The 20,672-nt window shown below is 36.4% G+C and overlaps 1 protein-coding gene across 6 annotated transcripts in view; it reads left to right on the plus strand.

Moving 5' to 3' along the window:
- KTN1 (kinectin 1) overlaps positions 1-20,672 on the plus strand; it is a 111,902-nt gene that overhangs the window by 41,823 nt on the left and 49,407 nt on the right. For all 6 annotated transcript variants that reach the window (XM_055538124.1, XM_055538127.1, XM_055538128.1 and 3 more), the window contains 12 exons: positions 3,273-3,389; positions 5,213-5,353; positions 10,308-10,414; positions 11,230-11,362; positions 13,203-13,290; positions 15,839-16,005; positions 16,635-16,703; positions 17,958-17,995; positions 18,816-18,906; positions 19,279-19,347; positions 20,191-20,228; positions 20,374-20,455. In XM_055538124.1, coding sequence (XP_055394099.1) covers positions 3,273-3,389; positions 5,213-5,353; positions 10,308-10,414; positions 11,230-11,362; positions 13,203-13,290; positions 15,839-16,005; positions 16,635-16,703; positions 17,958-17,995; positions 18,816-18,906; positions 19,279-19,347; positions 20,191-20,228; positions 20,374-20,455 — 1,140 coding nt within the window. The remainder of the gene's footprint in view (positions 1-3,272; positions 3,390-5,212; positions 5,354-10,307; positions 10,415-11,229; positions 11,363-13,202; positions 13,291-15,838; positions 16,006-16,634; positions 16,704-17,957; positions 17,996-18,815; positions 18,907-19,278; positions 19,348-20,190; positions 20,229-20,373; positions 20,456-20,672) is intronic.

Consider the following 20,672-nt stretch of genomic DNA (forward strand, 5'->3'; position numbering starts at 1 on the left):
ATGGACGTGAGTCTGAGTGAACTCTGGGAGTTGGTGATGGACAGGGAGGCCTGGCATGCTGCGATTCATGGGGTCGCAAAGAGTCGGACACGACTGAGCCACTGAACTAAACTGGATCTTCTTTGCCTGTTGTCTTTATTTTTAAATGGCTGTCTGAGGAGGCCTTACAAATAGCTGAGAAAAGAAGAGAAGCTAAAGGCAAAGGAGAAAAGGAAAGATATACCCATTTGAATGCAGAGTTCCAAAGAATAGCAAGGAGAGATAAGAAAGCCTTCCTCAGTGATCAGTGCAAAGAAATAGAGGAAAACAATAGAATGGGAACAACTAGAGATCTTTTCAAGAAAATTAGAGATAACAAGGGAACATTTCATGCAAAGATGAGCACAATAAAGGAAAGAAATGGTATGGGCCTAAAAGAAGCAAAGATACTAAGAAAAGGTAGCAGGAATACATAGAAGAACTATTCAAAAAAGATCTTCATCACCCAGATAATCACGATGGTGTGATCACTCACCTATAGCCAGACATCCTGGAGTCCGAAGTCAGATGGACCTTAGTGGAGGTGATGGAATTCCAGCTGAGCTATTTCAAATCCTAAAAGATGATGCTGTGAAAATTCTGCAGTCAACATGCCAGCAAATTTGGAAAACTCAGCAGTGGCCACAGGACTGGAAAAGGTCAGTTTTCATTCCAGTCCCAAAGAAAGGCAATGCCAAAGAATGTTCAAACTGCCGCACAATTGTATTCACCTCACACGCTAGCAAAGTAATTCTCAAAATTCTCCAAGCAAGGCTTCAACAATACGTGAACTAAGAACTTCCAGATGTAGAAAAGGCAGAGGAACCAGAGATCAAATTGCCAACATCCATTGGATCATAGAAAAAACATGAGAGTTCCAAAAAAACATCTGCTTTTTTGGCTACACTGAAGCCTTTGACTGTGTGGATCACAACAAACTGTAGAAAATTCTTCAAGAGATGGGAATACCAGACCACCTGACCTGCCTCCTGAGAAATCTGTATGCACGTCAAGAAGCAACAGTTAGAAGTGGAAATGGAACAATGGACTGGTTCCAAATTGGGAAAGGATTACGTTAAGGCTGTATATTGTCCCCCTGCTTATTTAACTTCTATGCAGAGTACATCATGTGAAATGCCGGGCTGGATGAAGCACAAGCTGGAATCAAGATTGCTGGGAAAAATACCAATAAACTCAGGTATGTAGATGACACCACCCTTATGGCAGAAAGCAAAGAGGAACTGAAGAACCTCTTGATGAAGGTAAAAGAGGAGAATGAAAAAGCTGACTTAAAATCCAACATTCAAAAAACGAAGATCATGGCATCCAGTCATATCACTTCATGGCAAATAGATGGGGAAACAATGGAAATAGTGACAGACTTTATTTTCTTGGGCTCAAAATTATTGAGATGATGACTGCAGTCATGAAATTAAAAAACGCTTGCTCCTTGGAAGAAAAACTATGACCAATCTAGATAGCATATTAAAAAGCAGAGACATTACTTTGCCAATAAAGGTCTGTCTAGTCAAAGCTATGGTTTTTCAGGTAGTCATGTATGGATGTGAGAGTTGGACCATAAAGAAAGCTGAGCACCAAAGAATTGATGCTTTTGAATGGTGGTGTTGGAGAAGACTCTTGAGAGTCCCTTGGACTGCCTGGAGATCAAACCAGTCAGTCCTAAATGAAATCAGTCCTGAATATTCATTGGAAGGACTGATGCTGAAGCGGAAGCTCCGATACTTTGGCCACCTGTTGGGAAGAAGCGACTCGCTGGAAAAGACCCCGATTCTGGGAAAGATTGAAGGCAGGAGGAGAAGGGGGCCACAGAGGATGAGTTGGATGGCATCACCGACTCCATGGACCTGAATTTGAGCTAGCTTCAGGAGTTGGTGATGGACAGGGAAGCCTGGCATGCTGCAGTTCATGGGGTCGCAAAGAATTGGACATGACTGAGGGACTGAACTGGATCTTCTTTACGTGTTGTCTTTATTTTTCATATTTTGGTCATAAAAAAAGATAAAGCTTTTGGTTTCTTATTTTTGTTTACTTCTCTACACGGTGAACTCTGTGTCTTCTACTATGTTTTCAGCAACACACCTTTTTCTGTTCGCTGCTTCTAATTGGATTATATATCTCATATGGTCTTACTTTTATTTCTACTTTGGGTTTTGCCAACTCATATTTCATCTCATTCTGTGGTCTTATTTTTCTTCTGAATTATTTCTTGTGAGGTCTGTTCCTTCCTCTTGTTTTCAAAAATTGTTGGTATGTTAGACTTTAAAAAGTCATGGTGATCTTTTTTAATCACAGTTTTTGTCTGTTCTTGACCATATTTTTAGAGTTATTTTTCTGCACTTGGCATTTGGTTTTTCTTATTACTTTTCTTGCTGTTTTCTCATATCTTACATAGACCCTGTTTTATTTCTTTTTCATTAATACCCCTTTTCCAATGAGAGGTGTTTCTCTTGCATCATCTCTGTGGCTAGAGGTTGATAATGAAGGGCCAAGGCCCACAGTTCTCCTTGGGCTATGAGCCTTTCCTTGTCAGATAAAAAACTTCATTCACTGCAGAGTATCTCACTGTAGAGAATCTCTCGTAACTGCCTCACTGTTTAGCTGCCCTCTTTGAATTAGGTTTATCTGTCTAATATCTTCTATATTTCTACTTCTGCTTCTTGAGACCTCCTAGCAAGAAAATTCCTACCTTCTATCTTTGTTCTTGTGCCTGATACCAGATGGGGGATTGTTGGTTTTACTTTTCAGTGTATGCTTGTTAACTTCAGAGATCTGTGTAACCCATGGCACCTCTGTAGTCTTGGGTATATTCCGGCTGGGTTGCTGAGCATCTGCTTTGATCTCCACTACTTTTGGCAGTCTTTCTGATATTATGCTTTGACATTACAGTTGATTGTTTTATTGTAGTTCAGTTTGCATAGGTTTCATGTTCCTTTTTTTGATCTTTTAGGAGGGAGAGAGTACTGTCTTGACTTTGTGTTTAAAAATGGAAGTCTATCATTCTTTGTAAAAATCTGTTTCTTGATTGATATGTGTCCTGTTGTATACATCAGAACATGTAATGATATAGCGATTTTTCCGAATGATATTTCACTGACAGTGTTTGGTGGTCATTCTATTTTATATAGCGAACTCTGCCTTGGCCTAAGAACACTTCATATCAGATAGTTCATTTTCATAAAATTCATTAGCCATTGTTAATTATTAACAATTCTGTATTGATTTCTCAATTGTAGTACAATAAAGGAGAGTTGACTGCACTTGTTCATCAGCTTCAAGAAAAAGACAAGTTAGTGACTGCTCTGAAGGAAGATGCTGCTGCCATGAAGGATCGGTGTAAGCAGTTAACCCAGGTGAGGACATGCTTGTATTTAAGGGTTATACTTTCTGAGTCAGAGGCAGTGAAGGATTTTAGAAATTGTTTATAATTCCTCATTTATTTGTGTAATAAATTTACACCCAGTGAAAGTAATTTTCTTTTAGAGTTTAAGTGGTGGAAATACCACTGTTTCATGGTATTATATCCTATAGTCAAATTGTGAATTTAAAATAGCAATACTTTTAGGTATACTAATTTCAGAATAATGGAAGTATTTGGACACTGGGAGCATGTTTCAGTTGGTTCTGACCTAGAATTATTCTATAGAAGCACAAAACTCAGTGTGATCTTGTTTAAATCCAATTTATTGGATAAATGTGAAACTCTTACATAGGTAGTTTTTAATCAGTGAAGTTCTTTAAACCCTTTTTCCTCTGAGAGGTTTGAAAAAAAATCTTTTAAAAAAATATAAAAGTACAGACTTCCAGTTATAAAATATGTAAGTCCAGGGGAGGTAATATACAGCATGGTGACTATAGTTATTAATACTGAATTGTATATTTGAAAGTTGCTAGAAGAGTTATCATCACAAGAAAAAATTTGTAACTACGTGTGGTGATAATGTTAACTAGACTTATTGTGGTGGTGATTTAGCAATGAATACAAGTACTGAATCATTATATACTCGAAACTAATGATATTCTGTGTCAGTTACATTTTAAAAGATCATGTAGACTGAGAACGTAATTGAAATTCTATAGTAAATGTAGTCTCATTTTTCCTGAAGTGCTTTTTCTCCTTTTAGGTGTTAAATACAGTAGAGTAAATGAAGTTTATTTCACTGTCATTTATGTAGCTACTTGATTACATTATGAGAATGGCCTCATTTGAATATAGAATCTTTTCTGTGAATTTGAGGTGAATAAAAGTCAATGGAAAACAGTCAGATTAAGATTAATCAGTTATGACTGCTACAATAAGTATTTCTATAAGGTTAGAAACTATAATTTTCTGATTATTTTTAAAATTAGAAAAATAATCTGTTTACTTTTGTGTAACTCATTGAGCTATATACTTAAGATGTGTTGTGTATGCTTTTCCTAAATGTATTATGTACATCAGTAAAACAATTTGCACATGTAAATAAACTCATGCTAATGGGCAGCTGTTAGTTAAATGAAAATCTTAAAGTTTATCAAGCAGTTTCTTAGAACAGAGGAAATGGACTGATCATACCTGCAGGTAACTTTAAAGTTGCTTGGCTTTCTTGCATTTTAGTAATTAATATTTCTTCTAGGGGTTCATAATACTTGCAACACAAAATGAAATCACTCTTTTAATGTTTGACTTGGGAAGATAATAAAACTTTCTGAGTTTTACTTTCCCTATTCTGCTATAAACATATCCTTATCTCTTCCTATAGGAAAGAGACTTTTCTCTTCTTGATGATTTTTTTTCCCCTGGGGGCCTTTTCTGTACGCCAGAAGAGGGCTGGTACCTGGAAATAATGAAGAATTAACTGGTTTGCTTTAAAAATGTTCTTTTTTATAATCAAGTTAGATGTAGGGTTTAATCCCACATTCAGCTCTTTAACAGTTAGACCAAAAGTACATTTGAAATATGAGTAAACAGAGCAGCTAAGTGTTTATGAAGGGAATTGGTATAAAGAGCAGGTAAGATGTAGAGACTTTTTTTTTTTAAACTTTGACCTTGGTTTTTAAGCAAGTACTTATTTCAGAATTCATGATTGTTTTGCTGACATCTTTTTTGCTGATGTTAAATATGTTTTCTTAGTAAAATCTTGTTCTTATTTTTTTAAGTAATTTTTTTTTTTTTTTTTCTGATTTACTCTTCTAGGAAATGATGGCAGAAAAAGAAAGAAGCAGTGTGGTTATAGCAAGGATGAAAGATCGGATTGGAACGTTAGAAAAGGAACATAATGTGTTTCAAAACAAAATGCATGTCAGTTATCAAGAGACTCAACAGATGCAGATGAAGGTATATTTTTGTTCTTTGAAAAGTTAAGTGAAAGTAAAGTTAGAATGTAATATTTTATTCCACATTCTTTGAATACAAAATTAAATAGTTGTATTCATTTTATTAGCAAACTTAAGCACCCTGTGCTGGCTTTGATATAAATGGTTAATTAAACTGGCTCCCTCTCCTTAAGTAAGCAAGTTTTTTAGGTGGGGAGGCTGGAAGCTGACAAGTAAATACTCTGTTACAATAGAGGTAAGTAAGCATCTGGTGCTTTGGAACAATGGAGATGGGAGGTGGGGAACAGAAGGAGTGTTAGGGAAGACTTGTTAGCGGTGATAAACAGACTTTGTTGATTCTTTGGAAACAATTAGGCATTGTCAGGAAAGAGTGAAGGAATGGGCACTGGGTATAAGGCTTATTACCCAGTGAAATTCCTTCCCATCCCGAGAGATTGGTGGTTCAATAGGTCTCTTTTGGGGCCCAGGATTGAGCTTTTTAATGAGTGCAGTCCAGGTATTTTTGATATAGGTTGTCTAGAGATAACAGCTTATGAGAAATATAGTAATAGTTGTGGTATTTGGCATTCAGGGCTGGAATGAAGAGATCTAGAGAAATAAATAAAGGTCTTGTATACCTGAAGACAATGGCACCCCACTCCAGTACTCTTGCCTGGAAAATCCCATGGATGGAGGAGCCTGGTAGGCTGCAGTCCATGGGGTCGCTACGAGTCAGACATGACTGAGCGACTTCACTTTGACTCTCATTTTCATGCATTGGAGAAGGAAATGGCAACCCGCTCCAGTGTTCTTGCCTGGAGAATCCCAGGGATGGGGGAGCCTGGTGGGCTGCTGTCTATGGGGGTCACACAGAGTCGGACATGACTGAAGTGACTTAGCAGCATACCTGAAGACATGTCAACAGACATGAATTTGAGCAAACTCTAGGAGATAGTGAAGGACAGGGGAGCCTGGTGTGCTGCAGTCCACAGGTTCGCTAAGAGCTGGACAGGACTTAGCAACTGAACAACATACCTGAAGACTGGTGGGCCAGTGAAGGAGTTTAAGCAACCCAGCAATGTGTTTATAGTATTTTAAATTATTACTCAGACATAGTATGAGAGTGATAGCAATGTGAAGAGTGGAACAAGGGATAGTGGGAGGACTTTTGCCAGAATCCAAGAGAACAAAAACCTTAAGTCAAGACATTGATAATGAGGCCATTTATTTGATAAAAAAGAGGTAGTAGATAGGACTTGGTGATGCAGTGGAGGAGAGAGGGAAAATGATAATGGTTTTATCTTAAGTGACCTTCAGTTTCATGTTCTTATTTTTGCCTGTTTTCTTTCAACATTTTAAAGGGTTCAGTGCTTACTGTATATTTTTACAGTGTTAATCCATTTTCATGATTTCCTTTAGGTCTGGACCAGTGATTTTTGTTGTTTTCTTTCTTCTCTTGTTTCCTTACCCTCCCTTCCATTGAAATATCATCTTTATTATTGATAAAAAGACTATTGAAGAATATGGTTTGGCTTGCTTGTCAAGTGGGCTTATAATACTCCACTTAATTGAACCTTGTGGATCAATTATTTCTTTTGAAATTGTTTCTATTGCCAGATGATGCTTTAGTTTGAAAGTGCTTGTTGTCACCTCAAAATTAACATGTGTGTAAAATCAAACTGTTGATTATGGTCATGTTGTTTTTATTTTTAATGTTGTGAAGCATTATTATTATTATGCTTGAATCCTTTGAATTCTCTCTCCTTTGCCAATCTACAATTTGTTTTAAAATCTTCAGTTCAGTTCAGTTCAGTTCAGTATCTCAGTCGTGTCCGACTCTTTGCGACCCCATGAATTGCAGCACGCCAGGCCTCCCTGTCCATCACCAACTCCCAGAGTTCACTCAGACTCAACGTCCATCGAGTCAGTAATGCCATCCAGCCATCTCATCCTCTGTCGTCCCCTTCTCCTCCTGCCCCCAATCCCTCCCAGCATCAGAGTCTTTTCCAATGAGTCAACTCTTCGCATGAGTTGGCCAAAGTACTGGAGTTTCAGCTTCAGCATCATTCCTTCCAAAGAAATCCCAGGGCTGATCTCCTTCAGAATGGACTGGTTGGATCTCCTTGCAGTCCAAGGGACTCTCAAGAGTCTTCTCCAACACCACAGTTCAAAAGCATCAATTCTTTGGTGCTCAGCTTTCTTCACAGTCCAACTCTCATATTCATACATGACCACTGGAAAAACCATAGCCTTGACTAGATGGACCTTTGTTGGTAAAGTAATGTCTCTGCTTTTCAAAATGCTATCTAGGTTGGTCATAACTTTCCTTCCAAGGAGTAAGTGTCTTTTAATTTCATGGCTGCAGTCACCATCTGCAGTGATTTTGGAGCCCCCCAAAATAAAGTCTGACACTGTTTCTACTGTTTCCCCATCTATTTGCCATGAAGTGATGGGACCAGATGCCATGATCTTAGATTTCTGTATGTTGAGTTTTAAGCCAACTTTTTCACTCTTCTCTTTCACTTTCATCAAGAGGCTTTTTAGTTCCTCTTCACTTTCTGCCATAAAGGTGGTGTCATCTGCATATCTGAGGTTATTGATATTTCTCCCGGCAATCTTGATTCCAGCTTGTGCGTCTTCCAGCCCAGCATTTCTGATGATGTACTCTGCATATAAGTTAAATAAGCAGGGTGACAATATACAGCCTTGACGTACTCCTTTTCCTATTTGGAATCAGTCTGTTGTTCCATGTCCAGTTCTAACTGTTGTTTCCTGACCTGCATACAAATTTCTCAAGAGGCAGGTCAGGTGGTCTGCTATTCCCATCTCTTGAAGAATTTTCCACAGTTTATTGTGATCCACACAGTCAAAGGCTTTGGCATAGTCAATAAAGCAGAAATAGATGTTTTTCTGGAACTCTCTTGCTTTTTCCATGATCCAGCGGATGTTGGCCATTTGATCTCTGGTTCCTCTGCCTTTTCTAAAACCAGCTTGAACATCTGGAAGTTCATGGTTCACGTATTGCTGAATCCTCACTTGGAGAATTTTGAGCATTACTTTGCTAGCGTGTGAGATGAGTGCAATTGTGCAGTAGTTTGAGCATTCTTTGGCATTGCCTTTCTTTGGGATTGGAATGAAAACTGACATTTTCCAGTCCTGTGGCCACTGCTGAGTTTTCCAAATTTGCTGGCATATTGAGTGCAGCACTTTCACAGCATCATCTTTCAGGATTTGAAATAGCTCAACTGGAATTCCATCACCTCCACTAGCTTTGTTCGTAGTGATGCTTTGTAAGGCCCACTTGACTTCACATTCCAGGATGTCTGGCTCTAGGTGAGTGATCAGACTATCGTGATTATCTTGGTCGTGAAGATCTTTTTTGTACAGTTCTTCTGTGTATTCTTGCCACCTCTTCTTAATATCTTCTGCTTCTGTTAGGTCCATACCATTTCTGTCCTTTATCAAGCCCATCTTTGCATGAAATGTTTCCTTGGTATCTCTAATTTCTTGAAGAGATCTCTAGTTTTTCCCATTCTGTTGTTTTCCTCTATTTCTTTGCATTGATCGCTTTATTTCTAGTTTTTTTTGCATTCAGTTTTTATATATGACCTTAGTTTATTATTTCTTACTAGCATTATTACAACATTCTTTTTTATTTTTAGAGAAGGTAATTTATTTTTTACTTTTTTAAGCTGATTGATTGCTTTACAGTATTGGTTTGATTTCTGTCATACATCAACATGAATTGACCATAGATGTACATATGTCCCCTCCCTCTTGAGTCTCCCTCCCACCTCCCATCCATTCCCTCCCCTCTAGGCTGTTACAGAGCCCCAGTTATAGCATTCTTAAGAGGTCTCTTTTCCAATCTAATATATAATTAGCACAAGATTTTTATTTGTAAAATAACTGCTTTGATCACATTAGTAGTGTGCTGAAAAATGAACAGTTCTTTACTGTTATCAGAATTCCAGTAGTATTTTCTGTGGAAATGCCACTAATAATGAAAAAAAAAGTGAATCAATCTGTTTTCAGGTTCTTAACCTATCTGCTACTTTGATGCTTTAATTTGGCTCAATCCTCCATCTTCCCAGCCCCCAGCCTTTTGAAATATTCTTTTCCATTAACCAGATTATTGAAGAACTGATTTTTCCTGACCTCATGTGATCTTTTCCCCTCTTAATTCTGACTTACATTCATTTGAAAAGTAGTTGGATAGCTGTAGCAATATCTTTTATTGAAGGTTAAGGGTTTTGAAGTGATTATTTCTTTTTTGAATTTGATTGCTTACAGAGGTCAAGATATAGTTTATATGTGATAAGTTTTCTGAGAATTAGCAACATATACTTTTTTTTCCTCTTAATTGAATAGGTTTACTAAAAATTATTGAGTTTTTCACATACTGAAGTGAGGATGTGAAAATATAAGTTTCAGTGTTTTTTGTCTTTTGATTCTATAATTCTGAAATAAAAAGCTAGAAACCAGATATTTTAGCAGGTAGATTTTTATATGATGAATTTGCCATCTATTTGGATATGGCTCAATTTGTAACTTAATGTAAATGTTTCAAACATATGTTCAGTCTTTAAACTTTTGATTACTAAAACCTTTTATTAAAATATTGCTAACTTAATTGACATATTCTAGGATCAGTAGAGTTTCAGTTCTATATGAGTCTTGTGTAGGAAAGATTTCCAAAAGATATCTTTCAGTTCTAAAACAGCATCTTATGTATTTATTTTGCATATGATAGCAGCCAGCCTCTACTTGCTTTCTTGAATGCTGTGACAACTTATATTTACTTTGTATTTGTCATTATCAAAATGTATCCTTTAAATTTGCTTATATTTATTTGAGAAGGATATCCAGAGTTTATGCTATTGATGCTTTTTTACTTTTCATCATGATAAATTTTCTTTGAGGTTAGCTCTGGCAGTTATTGTTTTCTAAATTTTATGTGTGTAAAATAATTTTAGTTCCAACAAGTTCGTGAGCAGATGGAGGCAGAGATAGCTCACTTGAAGCAGGAGAATGGCATACTGAGAGATGCTGTCAGCAACACTACAAACCAGCTAGAAAGCAAGTATGTTCCCACATGCTTTACTTTTAATAAAATGAGAGTATTTTCATTGAATGGTAGAGTGTTTTCTTCAGTCACCAAAATGTGTTTGATAGTAATTGGTTAGACTTTTGCTTTTTACACTTGTTTTTTAAATGAATAAATTTTCAAAACCTATCCTCTTGCTTTTGAAGAAGCTCTTCAGTTAAACTATGATAAATACTAGTGCCACCAGTGGGATAGCTTACAAATTTAAGAGACTGAAGTAGCAAGTTTTAAACTTTCTATTTCCTTTAACAGTAGTTCTCAAACTTCATTATTCTGAAGAATATTTGCATGTTAGCTACAAATCATATTCTTGAGTCTTATCCTTGTAAGTGTATGATTTAGTGGCTCTGAGGTAGACTCCTGGAATCTGCATGTTAAGACACATTCCTTGTGATAGTGATTTAGTTGGTCTGAGCCATACTTGAGCATGCAAGCATGCACAGTGCCATACTTTGAGAAACAGTCCTAGAGAAGACTAGCAGCATGCTTACATAGAATAACTATTCTGATTGGTGGATTCAGAGCACTGATTTGAGAGTGAGTCATGCTCATGGTGTGTGGTTACCCATTTTTCTTGATTACTTTATGGTAACTTTAGTGTTTATATTATTGTCATCAGAATGATTCAGAGATTATATTCAACCAAATTCTTTATTAGTAGACACTTAGAGCATTCGTTGTCATTTTCCTATAAATGGAATCACTAACTCAGCGAAACTCACATGTTTTCTTTAGTCATTTACATGTGTTTGTAATAATGGAAGGTTCCTAATCCAGTTAACTGTTTTCAGGCAGTCTGCTGAACTAAACAAACTGCGCCAGGATTATGCTAGGTTGGTAAGTGAGCTGACTGAGAAAACAGGAAAGCTACAGCAAGAGGAAGTCCAAAAGAAGAATGCTGAGCAAGCAGTTACTCAGTTGAAGGTGAAACATTACCTTTATTTATCATTTCATAAATAATGTGGCTTTTCAATCCAATGACCTGAAAGTGTATAAAGCTTTTGAGAAATGTAGTTTGAGGCTTAATGGGCCTGTATAGAAACATGTACACTAATGAAAGAATTGAATACAGGCTTGAGTTTGAAGTTAAAGACTATTTGAAGATATGAAAATTGATATTAGCTGATTGACAGGCATAAACAATTTCACCTTATGTGTGGAGGTGAGGGTCTGCATGTATAAGACAAAAATTAAATTTTTGATAGGTAGTTAAAATCACCTTCAGCATCACTTATCCATAACTTGGATCTCTAAGTAAGGTTAGTAGAGCCTATTTTTATTTCAGCATTGGAATAGATGATTTTCTGTTGCATGAGCATGAGGCCAAGTAATACTCCAGTTGCTTTCACTTGAGCCATAGTAGAAAAAAAAAATCATACAGTTTCTTTAGACATCAGAGTGGCACTTGGTGCCATTAGATGCTTATACTGAGAAGACATGCATGGGGTTGCTTAGGCTGACTGAGAGAGAGGAGTGGACTTATTTTTCTTGCACATTTTAGCCTGTGCATATTGAGTAGAGTGATGAGTAGAATTGTCTGTTCCTCCTTGTACAGAGGAGAGGATTTGTTGAACAGTTCAGTTTCTGTAAGTTAAATGTATTGGATAGATTCCTACGTAAGTCATCAATATAGATGATATACCTTAATACCAGTTCCAGAGTTCAGTTCAGTCGCTCAGTTGTGTCCGACTCTTTGCGACCCCATGAATGCAGCACGCCAGGCCTCCCTGTCCATCACCAACTCCTGGAGTTCACTCAAACTCACGTCCATCGAGTCGGTGATGCCTTCCAGCCATCTCATCCTCTGTCGTCCCCTTCTCCTCCTGCCCCTAGTCCCTCCCAGCATCAGAGTCTTTTCCAGTGAGTCAACTGTTCGCATCCCAAGGATGGAGGAGCCTGGTAGGCTGCCATCTACGGGGTCGCACAGAGTCAGACACAACTGAAGCGACTTAGTAGCAGCAGCAGCAGCAGCAGCAAGTCTTCGCATGAGGTGGCCAAAGTATTGGAGTTTCGGTTTTAGCATCATTCCTTCCAAAGAACACCCAGGACTGATCTCCTTTAGAATGGACTGGTTGGATCTCCTTGCAGTCCAAGGGACTCTCAGGAGTCTTCTCCAGAGCAGTAGAGGTTAAAAGGGCACTGAGGATAATTGAATGTAGAAAGTAGCGTACTTTTTGTTTTCTTGAAGTTTTCATGGGTCCCTGTGGGAGAGTGATATTGTTGTCCTATCTTTTATTAAATATTTGTCTTGCTAATATATTTGCTGATGGCATTCATAAATATGATGTTTGTGCTCTATGGATATGGATAAGTAGATTAATGACATTAAATATTATAGTCATAATTGAAGTGTTGTGCTATACCTCAAAATAAGAATTTTAGGAACCTACTAAAATTTAGCAATAAAGATATCATCCTGTCTTTTGAAAAGCCTATCATCTGAAGGAAGATTATTGGAAAGCTCATCATAGATAAGTGGGTCAGATATATACATAGCAGCAGCTATATTGATCCACCAACACAAATAAGGAGTTTCTGAAATCTCTAATCTGTAAATCCTGTATATTGGCAGGTAGAATGGCTGTGACTGATAATATCTGTGCATATTATCAGGCTGAGCACATCTGCCTATGTTATTAAAATGTGGGAGACTAGTGACTAGTTTGTTGGAAGAAGCCGTTTTATGGCACAACAGTAAAGATAGAAGATGCTTTTTTTCTGTAAATTGAAATCCTGTGTTTGTGCTGACTTATCCTTTCCCCAGGTTCAACTTCAAGAAGCTGAGAGGAGGTGGGAAGAAGTCCAGAGCTATATCAGGAAGAGGACAGCAGAGCATGAAGCAGCTCAGCAAGGTAAAGGGAAGAAATATTCATATAAAGTTACTATGTAATTCTGGGTAAAATTTCCGCCCTTCTCCATATGTGAAGAAAGTATAAATTGGCATTTTGGTTATAGCTCAATAAAAATAGCTTTTACACTTTGAATACTTTTATTTCTTTAACATTTCTTAGTGTTTTAAAAATAAGTCTCTACTGGTTTTGTCTGAGGTATTAAGTTGCAGATAAAATTATAGTCCATAAACAGGGTAGTAGGAATCTATGTGTGTTCCATTTCTGTGGTTATTCTCTCTCATTCCATAATCAGTTCTTTATTTAATTTTTTTTTTCTAAGAAGGACTCATTCCTGTATTGTGAAGAGAAAAATGGTGAGAGCATTACCATTCCAAGTAGTTGACTGAAAACTATCTACGTAATGCTAGCTTTCACTATTCTTAATTTGATGAATTCATTTAGGAGATAATGGAGCTTGTAATAGTGTGTTTTATCTCTGTCCCCCTTCTTCCCATGAAAGTGGTGGTGAGCCTATAGTAAATACAGTTCCAAACACAAGAGTAGATCATACAGAGTTTTGGCTCTGTGTTAGACCTTTGGTTTCCTCTGATATTTTTTACCCCTAGGCATTTCCCTTTGGTTCAATATTTAGATATGTCTAAGATATTTGAAGGCTTTTAAAAAATATATATGAAGTTTGTTGTTATGTTAAGCTATATTAGCTTATTTTTAATTAGTATGTTATATTTCGTCAACAAAGCATTAGATTTTAACATTAGTTTGACTGTGTAACTCAATGTTGAGTCAAGATAAATAAAAGTATAGCTCTTGAGCAACGTTTTTAATTTCCTGAAGTTAATTATTGCTATATATATATGATGATTTGTTTATTTTGCTGTCTAGGGTCTTGGTTGTGCATGCGGGACCTTCCTTGCATCATGTGGGCTCTTTCTGTTGTGATACACACACTAGTTGTGGTGTGCAGGCTTCAGTAGTTGTGCTGCTCTGTGGTATGCTGTGTGGGATCTTAGTTCCCCCACCAGGGATTGAACTTGCATCCCCTGCATTGCAAGGTGGATTCTTAACCCCTGGACCACTAGGGAAGTTCCTCCTTTATATTTTTAACTTGCTTTATATTTTTAATTTGCTTGATCTTTGTTTTATTGTTTCAAATTTTACCTAAGGTTAAACTCCTTAACCTCTCTGCTTCCCCCAGCCTCTCAACATGTTAGATACTGGTGAAGCTCTCAGTTTTTCCTGAGGCTATGCCTTTGGAGTCCTCATTCGTTCTGCTCCAGTACTTGTTGCTTTCTAGATTGATGCTGAGCTGTCTTCTCAGACTTCCTTTAGTCTGTTTACTCTGTTTTCTGGATCCTATGTCATTGCCATCTTTTTCGCTTTCCTCCCTTATTTAATAGTATATCTTTTAGTTGCTCTATAAGAATATACCTCAAGGTACATTTCTTGAGGCTTTGAGTATCTGAAAATGTTTTTAGTCTTTCTACTTTAATGCTTAATGGGTAGTTTGGATGTGGAGTTCTAGATTGGAAATAGTTTTCCCCAGAGAATTTTGAAGGTATTAATTTGGTGTTTTAACTTTTCCTAATATGGTAAAAAAATATGCTCTCCTGATTCTAATCCTGGATGTTACCATTACATGTTTAATTTTCAAGAGTTCTTTCTTGAGTTGTGTTCCATTCTATTATTAGTGTCTTGTTAAAGAAGTGACATTATCTTAACTTTTCTTAAAACTATGTAACACACTCATATATACATTGTTTTTCTCTCTGTTTGCCTCTCTGTCCTTGGTGGTAGTGTGGTATGTTTTTGTTTGTTTTTTCCTCCCCTGTTTTAGAATTATTTGTCTTATAGAATGGGGAGGCAACTCTCATAAGTTTCTGTTTTCTTGAGCTTTTACTTTACCCTTCCTCATCTTTGCAAAGTCAGTGATCATCTCTCCATTTGTTTTATCTTAATTTCTTGTGATTTGGAGTTCTATTTATTTTCTAATTGCATCAAAGACTGTTTTTGTTTCTCATTTTCTTGTTTTGGGATTATTGCTAAGAATAGAAGTAGGCAGAAAAGTGTTAATTATTTCATCTTACACCAGGACATTTGTCAGCTTTTAGCATCTTTGTCTGTTCTCCAGGTTATGAGAGTACGAGGAATTGACAAGAAATTCACTGAATAACTTACTAAAACATCTTTGGGGAAATTAAGAATGTTTTCAAGAAATGATATACAGTTTTAAACATTCATGTACTGTTCAGATAACACATTTATTAATTATGTATTTTGTGTCAAGCCTTGGGCACAGCTCTGGATATAGAGAAAAGGCAATCTCTGATCTCAAAAAGCTCACTCTTTGGGAGAAGAGGTGAATTAGTACAGTGTGGCAGGTGCTGTGAAAAAAGGTAAGCATAGGCTGCTCAGGGGAGCCATATATAGGTGGGAAAGCACAGGAGAGATTCAAAAGGGGAATATTCCAGGGGAGATAAGCCTGCTCTCAAGAAGAGTAGCAGTAACCAGGCAAAGGAAGAAACCTTTGTAAAATGCAATGTTTTGTTAGATCTACAGAGTAAATTTGTGGCCAAAGAAAATGAAGTACAGAGTCTGCATAGTAAGCTTACAGATACCTTGGTATCAAAACAACAGTTGGAGCAAAGACTAATGCAGTTAATGGAATCGGAGCAAAAAAGGGTGAACAAAGAAGAATCTCTACAAATGCAAGTTCAGGTATCTAATTTTCCCTCTTTAAAAAATAATAAAGATGGGCAGTGGTGGGATGTGTCTTGTGTAGGAGAGAGAGGATAGCCTTCTTTATCCTAATTTTGGAGTGGGGATGAAAAATGTACATTTAATCTTCGAGCAGTTGTCACAATATGGTCTGAATATGTGCTCAAAGACACCTTTCCCGACAGTCTAATGCTTTTTGTGTTAGATTAGGAACAGTACAATGTATTCTTAATTTCTGCTTTATAAATTAGCTCTGAGAATAGAATGCCTCATCATTGTTATTTAAAATGGTGCCTTTTGGAATCTTAAGTGAAGTCGCTCAGTCCTGTCCGACTCTTTGCTACCCCATGGATTGTAGGCTACCAGGCTTCTCCCTCCATGGGATTCTCCAGGCAAGAGTATTGGAGTGGGTTGCCATTTCCTTCTCCAGGGGATCTTCCCCACCCAGAGATCGAACCCGGGTCGACCACATTCCAGGCAGACGCTTTAACCTCTGAGCCACCAGGGAGGCCCTTTGGAATCTTGAGTACCTTTAAAAGATAAACAGATGTACCTGTAACTCATTTTGTTCATATACATTGGCATTTTTAATAGCACACTTCTTCCCTCTCCTTTTTGGTTTTTGAAAGGATATTTTGGAGCAGAATGAGGCGTTGAAAGCTCAAATTCAACAGTTCCATTCCCAGATAGCAGCCCAGGTAATGGTGCTTTCTTATTGCTCGTCATTACTAATAACTTCCTAGCTGTGTAAATAATTTGAGTGCCTGTTCAGTGCCATGCACTGGATTAGTAGTTGGGTGACTAGTCAGTGAATCACCTGGCTGATCCTGAGTGGTAAGTGCTCTGATAATTATGTTTAGTGCTGTGAGGAAGAGTATGAAAGAAATCCAAATCTGACTAATGGGAAGGTGGGTTAGAGAGTTTTTAACCTTAGGAGGGAAAAAAATGTCCACCATCCTGTCACAAAAAAGGAGGAATTGGCCAAACGGTGTCAAGAATAACCGTTTATATTTTAAATGTATTCATTAAATATTCACTAAACCTGTTGTTCTTTGGCATCATTGTTGTGTAACATGATAGGTAGGTAGATGGATACAGATACATAGCCTTTAGAATATAAATAGTATAACATTAAGAAGAGAAGAGACTTTTAAATACTTAACTGGTTAGCTTGTTTCCATAATATACATACTGTGAATTTCAGTTTTTCAACTTAAAATTCTAAAAATTGTTTGTAGGAAAAGTAATAGAAGAGAAGTCACTTTTCTGTGTGAAAAGTAGTTCTAACATTAAAAGCTTGTTTTTAAGGTTCAGGCAAGTTGAAAATCCCAAAACTGTAAACAGGTTTTTTTCCCTAATTGTTTTCTTTGTAGGAACTATTGTGTAAAATTAATTGAGAAAGAATTACATAGGTGTTTGTGTGTATATGAATGTTTGTGTGTATGTAAATTATTAACTCAAATTGGATTGAGATCTTAAGTTATAGCTGAGAGGTAGTTCTAGAAAATTTATCAGAAATTAAATACTTACCTTTGAAAAGTAGAGATGAACATGGGCTTTATTAAATGACTTGTTAAACTTAATCATGAATGGTATCATTTCATTACTAGGAATTTTTATTAAGGAGAAGCTCATAAATGAAAAATAGCCTTTGCTGCTTTTTTTTTTTCCTGTGTACGTGTTGCTTGTCAGTTAAATAGTTTTCAGACCTGCCGACTTATTTCATTAGAAATGTCTTATGATGCTAATTCCCTAATACTGGAAGCTGTTGATCAAATTTACTTTCAGAATAATAGCTGTTATTTAGTGAACATTCATCATGAGCCAGCTACTTCCTTAACTTTATATACATTTATTTCTTTTAATTTTTGAAGCCCTATTGTGATGATTATTGTACAACTTTTGAACTTTCTCTTAAAGGCTTTTGTGTTGACACTGTTTTTCTTTCTTAGACCTCCGCTTCAGCTCTAGCAGAAGAATTACATAAAGTGTAAGCCTGCCTTCTATATTTCTCTTAAAATTGCTTAGTCATTACTGACATATCTGTTAGATTCTACACTTATGATTGATTTTATGTTCTAACTTGTTCAAAAATTACTCTCAACTAGATTTGGAACAACTTTAGCTCTTCTACCCCTATGCATTGTGTATTCTGTGTTTTTATGTCTTTGTCGTAAAAAGAGTTGGAAGAACTCTTTCTTGCGGGCGTTAGCAGTTATGTGGACGAGATCACTGTGATTTGAGATTAGTGGAAGTTAGTTTTTATATCTAATAAGTAGTTACACCTACTCTGTATCTAATTATGGAGTGGTTGGATGGCATCGTTGACTCAGTGGACCTAAGTTTGAGCAAACTCCAAGAGATAGTGAAGGACAGGGAAGCCTGGCCTGCTGCAGTCCATGGGGTCGCAAAGAGTTGGACATGACTGAGCCATTGAACAACAACAATCTAACTATATGGTGATATGCCAAAAATAAAATTCTTTTTTTGTTATGTATTGTATAATTTGTATAGACATAGATCACCTAAGTTCAGAAGACCTGAAAAATGTTTTTGACATTACCAGGCTTGTGAGCTTAAATTATTAACTTCTTTGACCTCAAGTTTTAAAATAGGGGTATGTATTTTATGAAGTTGTAGTAATGCATGTGACAGTTAACTACTAACTGAAAGGGTCTATAGAGATTGAAGATACAGTTATATGAAAATTTACTCAAGTAAGGTTGATCATACTTGAGGCTTCTAATCCTTTAATTTGTGACTTAACTTCTAAATGTTTATTGACTGTACAAATCTATTTCCTTTTAAAGGATTGCAGAAAAGGATAAGCAGATAAAACAGACTGAAGATTCTTTAGCAAATGAGCATGATCATTTAGCAAGTAAAGAGGAGGAACTTAAGGTACAGTACTTCTTAACAATGGCTACAATACTTCATAGGCATTGAATTATCCTGATCTTGTCATCAGTACAAATGTCTGTGAAGCCTGGAAAATACTCTAGAATTCATTTGGAAATTGTCTCTTTTCGAAACTACAAAATCCTTTTTAGCCCTCTAAGAGGAGAAGTTCAAAGGCCTTTTCTCACATGATATTATTCATGATAATTTGGGAAATATGTTAAATAACAGGACTTGATATTTTCTTTCTGATAAGAAGTGGTAATTTGAGATATATGCTTTGAGACCTTTGCTTAGGTAGAAAAGAGACATTACACACCTTCAAATCTAATTTTATATTAAATAATTCTAATATTATTTTTCCTTTTGTTCTAGGACATACAGAATATGAATTTCTTATTAAAAGCTGAAGTGCAAAAATTACAGGCCCTGGCAAATGAACAGGTAGATCTTTATTGCTTTTAAGCATTTACCTTAGAATTAACAGTTTGTTTATACTTATTTTCATTGGTATCACAAGCCCTAGTTTTATCTATGTAGATAATAAGTATAATGGTTACCTGTGTTTGGCTGAGTGATGTGTTGTTAAAAGCCTCTTCTGTTTGACCATAACCCTCACAACTCACCTGAATGTTTCTATATTCATGTTGAAATTAATATTTGGTCCAAAGAAATTGATCACTTTTGAGTTATTGGTGAGTGAAGTGAAAGTCACTCAGTCATGTCCAATTCTTTGCGAGCCCATGGCCTATACAGTCCATGGAATTCTCCAGGCCAGAATACTGGAGTGGATATCTTTTCCCTTCTCCAGGGGATCTTCCCAACCCAGGGATCGAAGTCAGGTCTCCTGCATTGCAGGTGGATTCTTTACCAGCTAAGCCATTCAAGGGAAGCCCAGGAATACTGGAGTGGGTATCTTTTTCCTTCTCCAGTGGATCTTCCCAACCTAGGAATTGAATCAGGTTCTCCTGCATTGCAGGCATATTCTTTACCCACTGAGCTGTCAGAGAATTATTGGAGGACTTGATTATAACACTCATGTGCTGATTTGTTTTTGCCTTCTACCATTTAATCAGAAAAGGATGTAGCTTTTACTAGGATAAAAGTTGATCAGTGAGAAATAAAAAATACTAGACAGCAAAAATTATTACAGTAATGTATGCTCTTCATTTTACTATTAATATTTACTGTATATGAAATATAACTTTAATAAGTAAAATTAAGTAAAAGAATAGGTTTGAGTGCTTCCTGAGAAATAATAGAATTCTCATCTCATTCCCAATATAGGCTGCTGCTGCACATGAACTGGAGAAGATGCAGAAAAGGTGATTAAAGTATTGCTGTACTTTAGGCCATTAATACACTTATGTTGAAGTGTAATTGAAGAAAATATTACTGCTAATAACCAATAGTTGTGTACATAATTTATATAAGCTTTCTGAATGTATGAAGTATTTTTTTTTCTTACAGTATTCATGTTAAGGATGATAAAATACGATTGCTTGAAGAGCAGCTACAGTGTGAAATTTCAAACAAAATGGAAGAATTTAAGGTGTGTAATTAAACTTGTCAACTCAGCTTTCTTTGAACAACCTTGTATAATTTTTAGTTGAAGTGAATTTAGAAATAACTACTTTTTATATATAATCACTCTGAAAAAGTATTTCTATAGTTTACTTGGGGACTTAATCTATAATTTTGACTTATCTGTTTTTATAATAGACTTTTGATATTTGTTTTGCCCCAACCTTTTCTCTACATTTTTTAGT

This window comes from Bubalus kerabau, chromosome 10 (genome assembly GCF_029407905.1).
Source record: "Bubalus kerabau isolate K-KA32 ecotype Philippines breed swamp buffalo chromosome 10, PCC_UOA_SB_1v2, whole genome shotgun sequence".
In the NCBI taxonomy this organism is placed as follows: domain Eukaryota; kingdom Metazoa; phylum Chordata; class Mammalia; order Artiodactyla; family Bovidae; genus Bubalus; species Bubalus kerabau.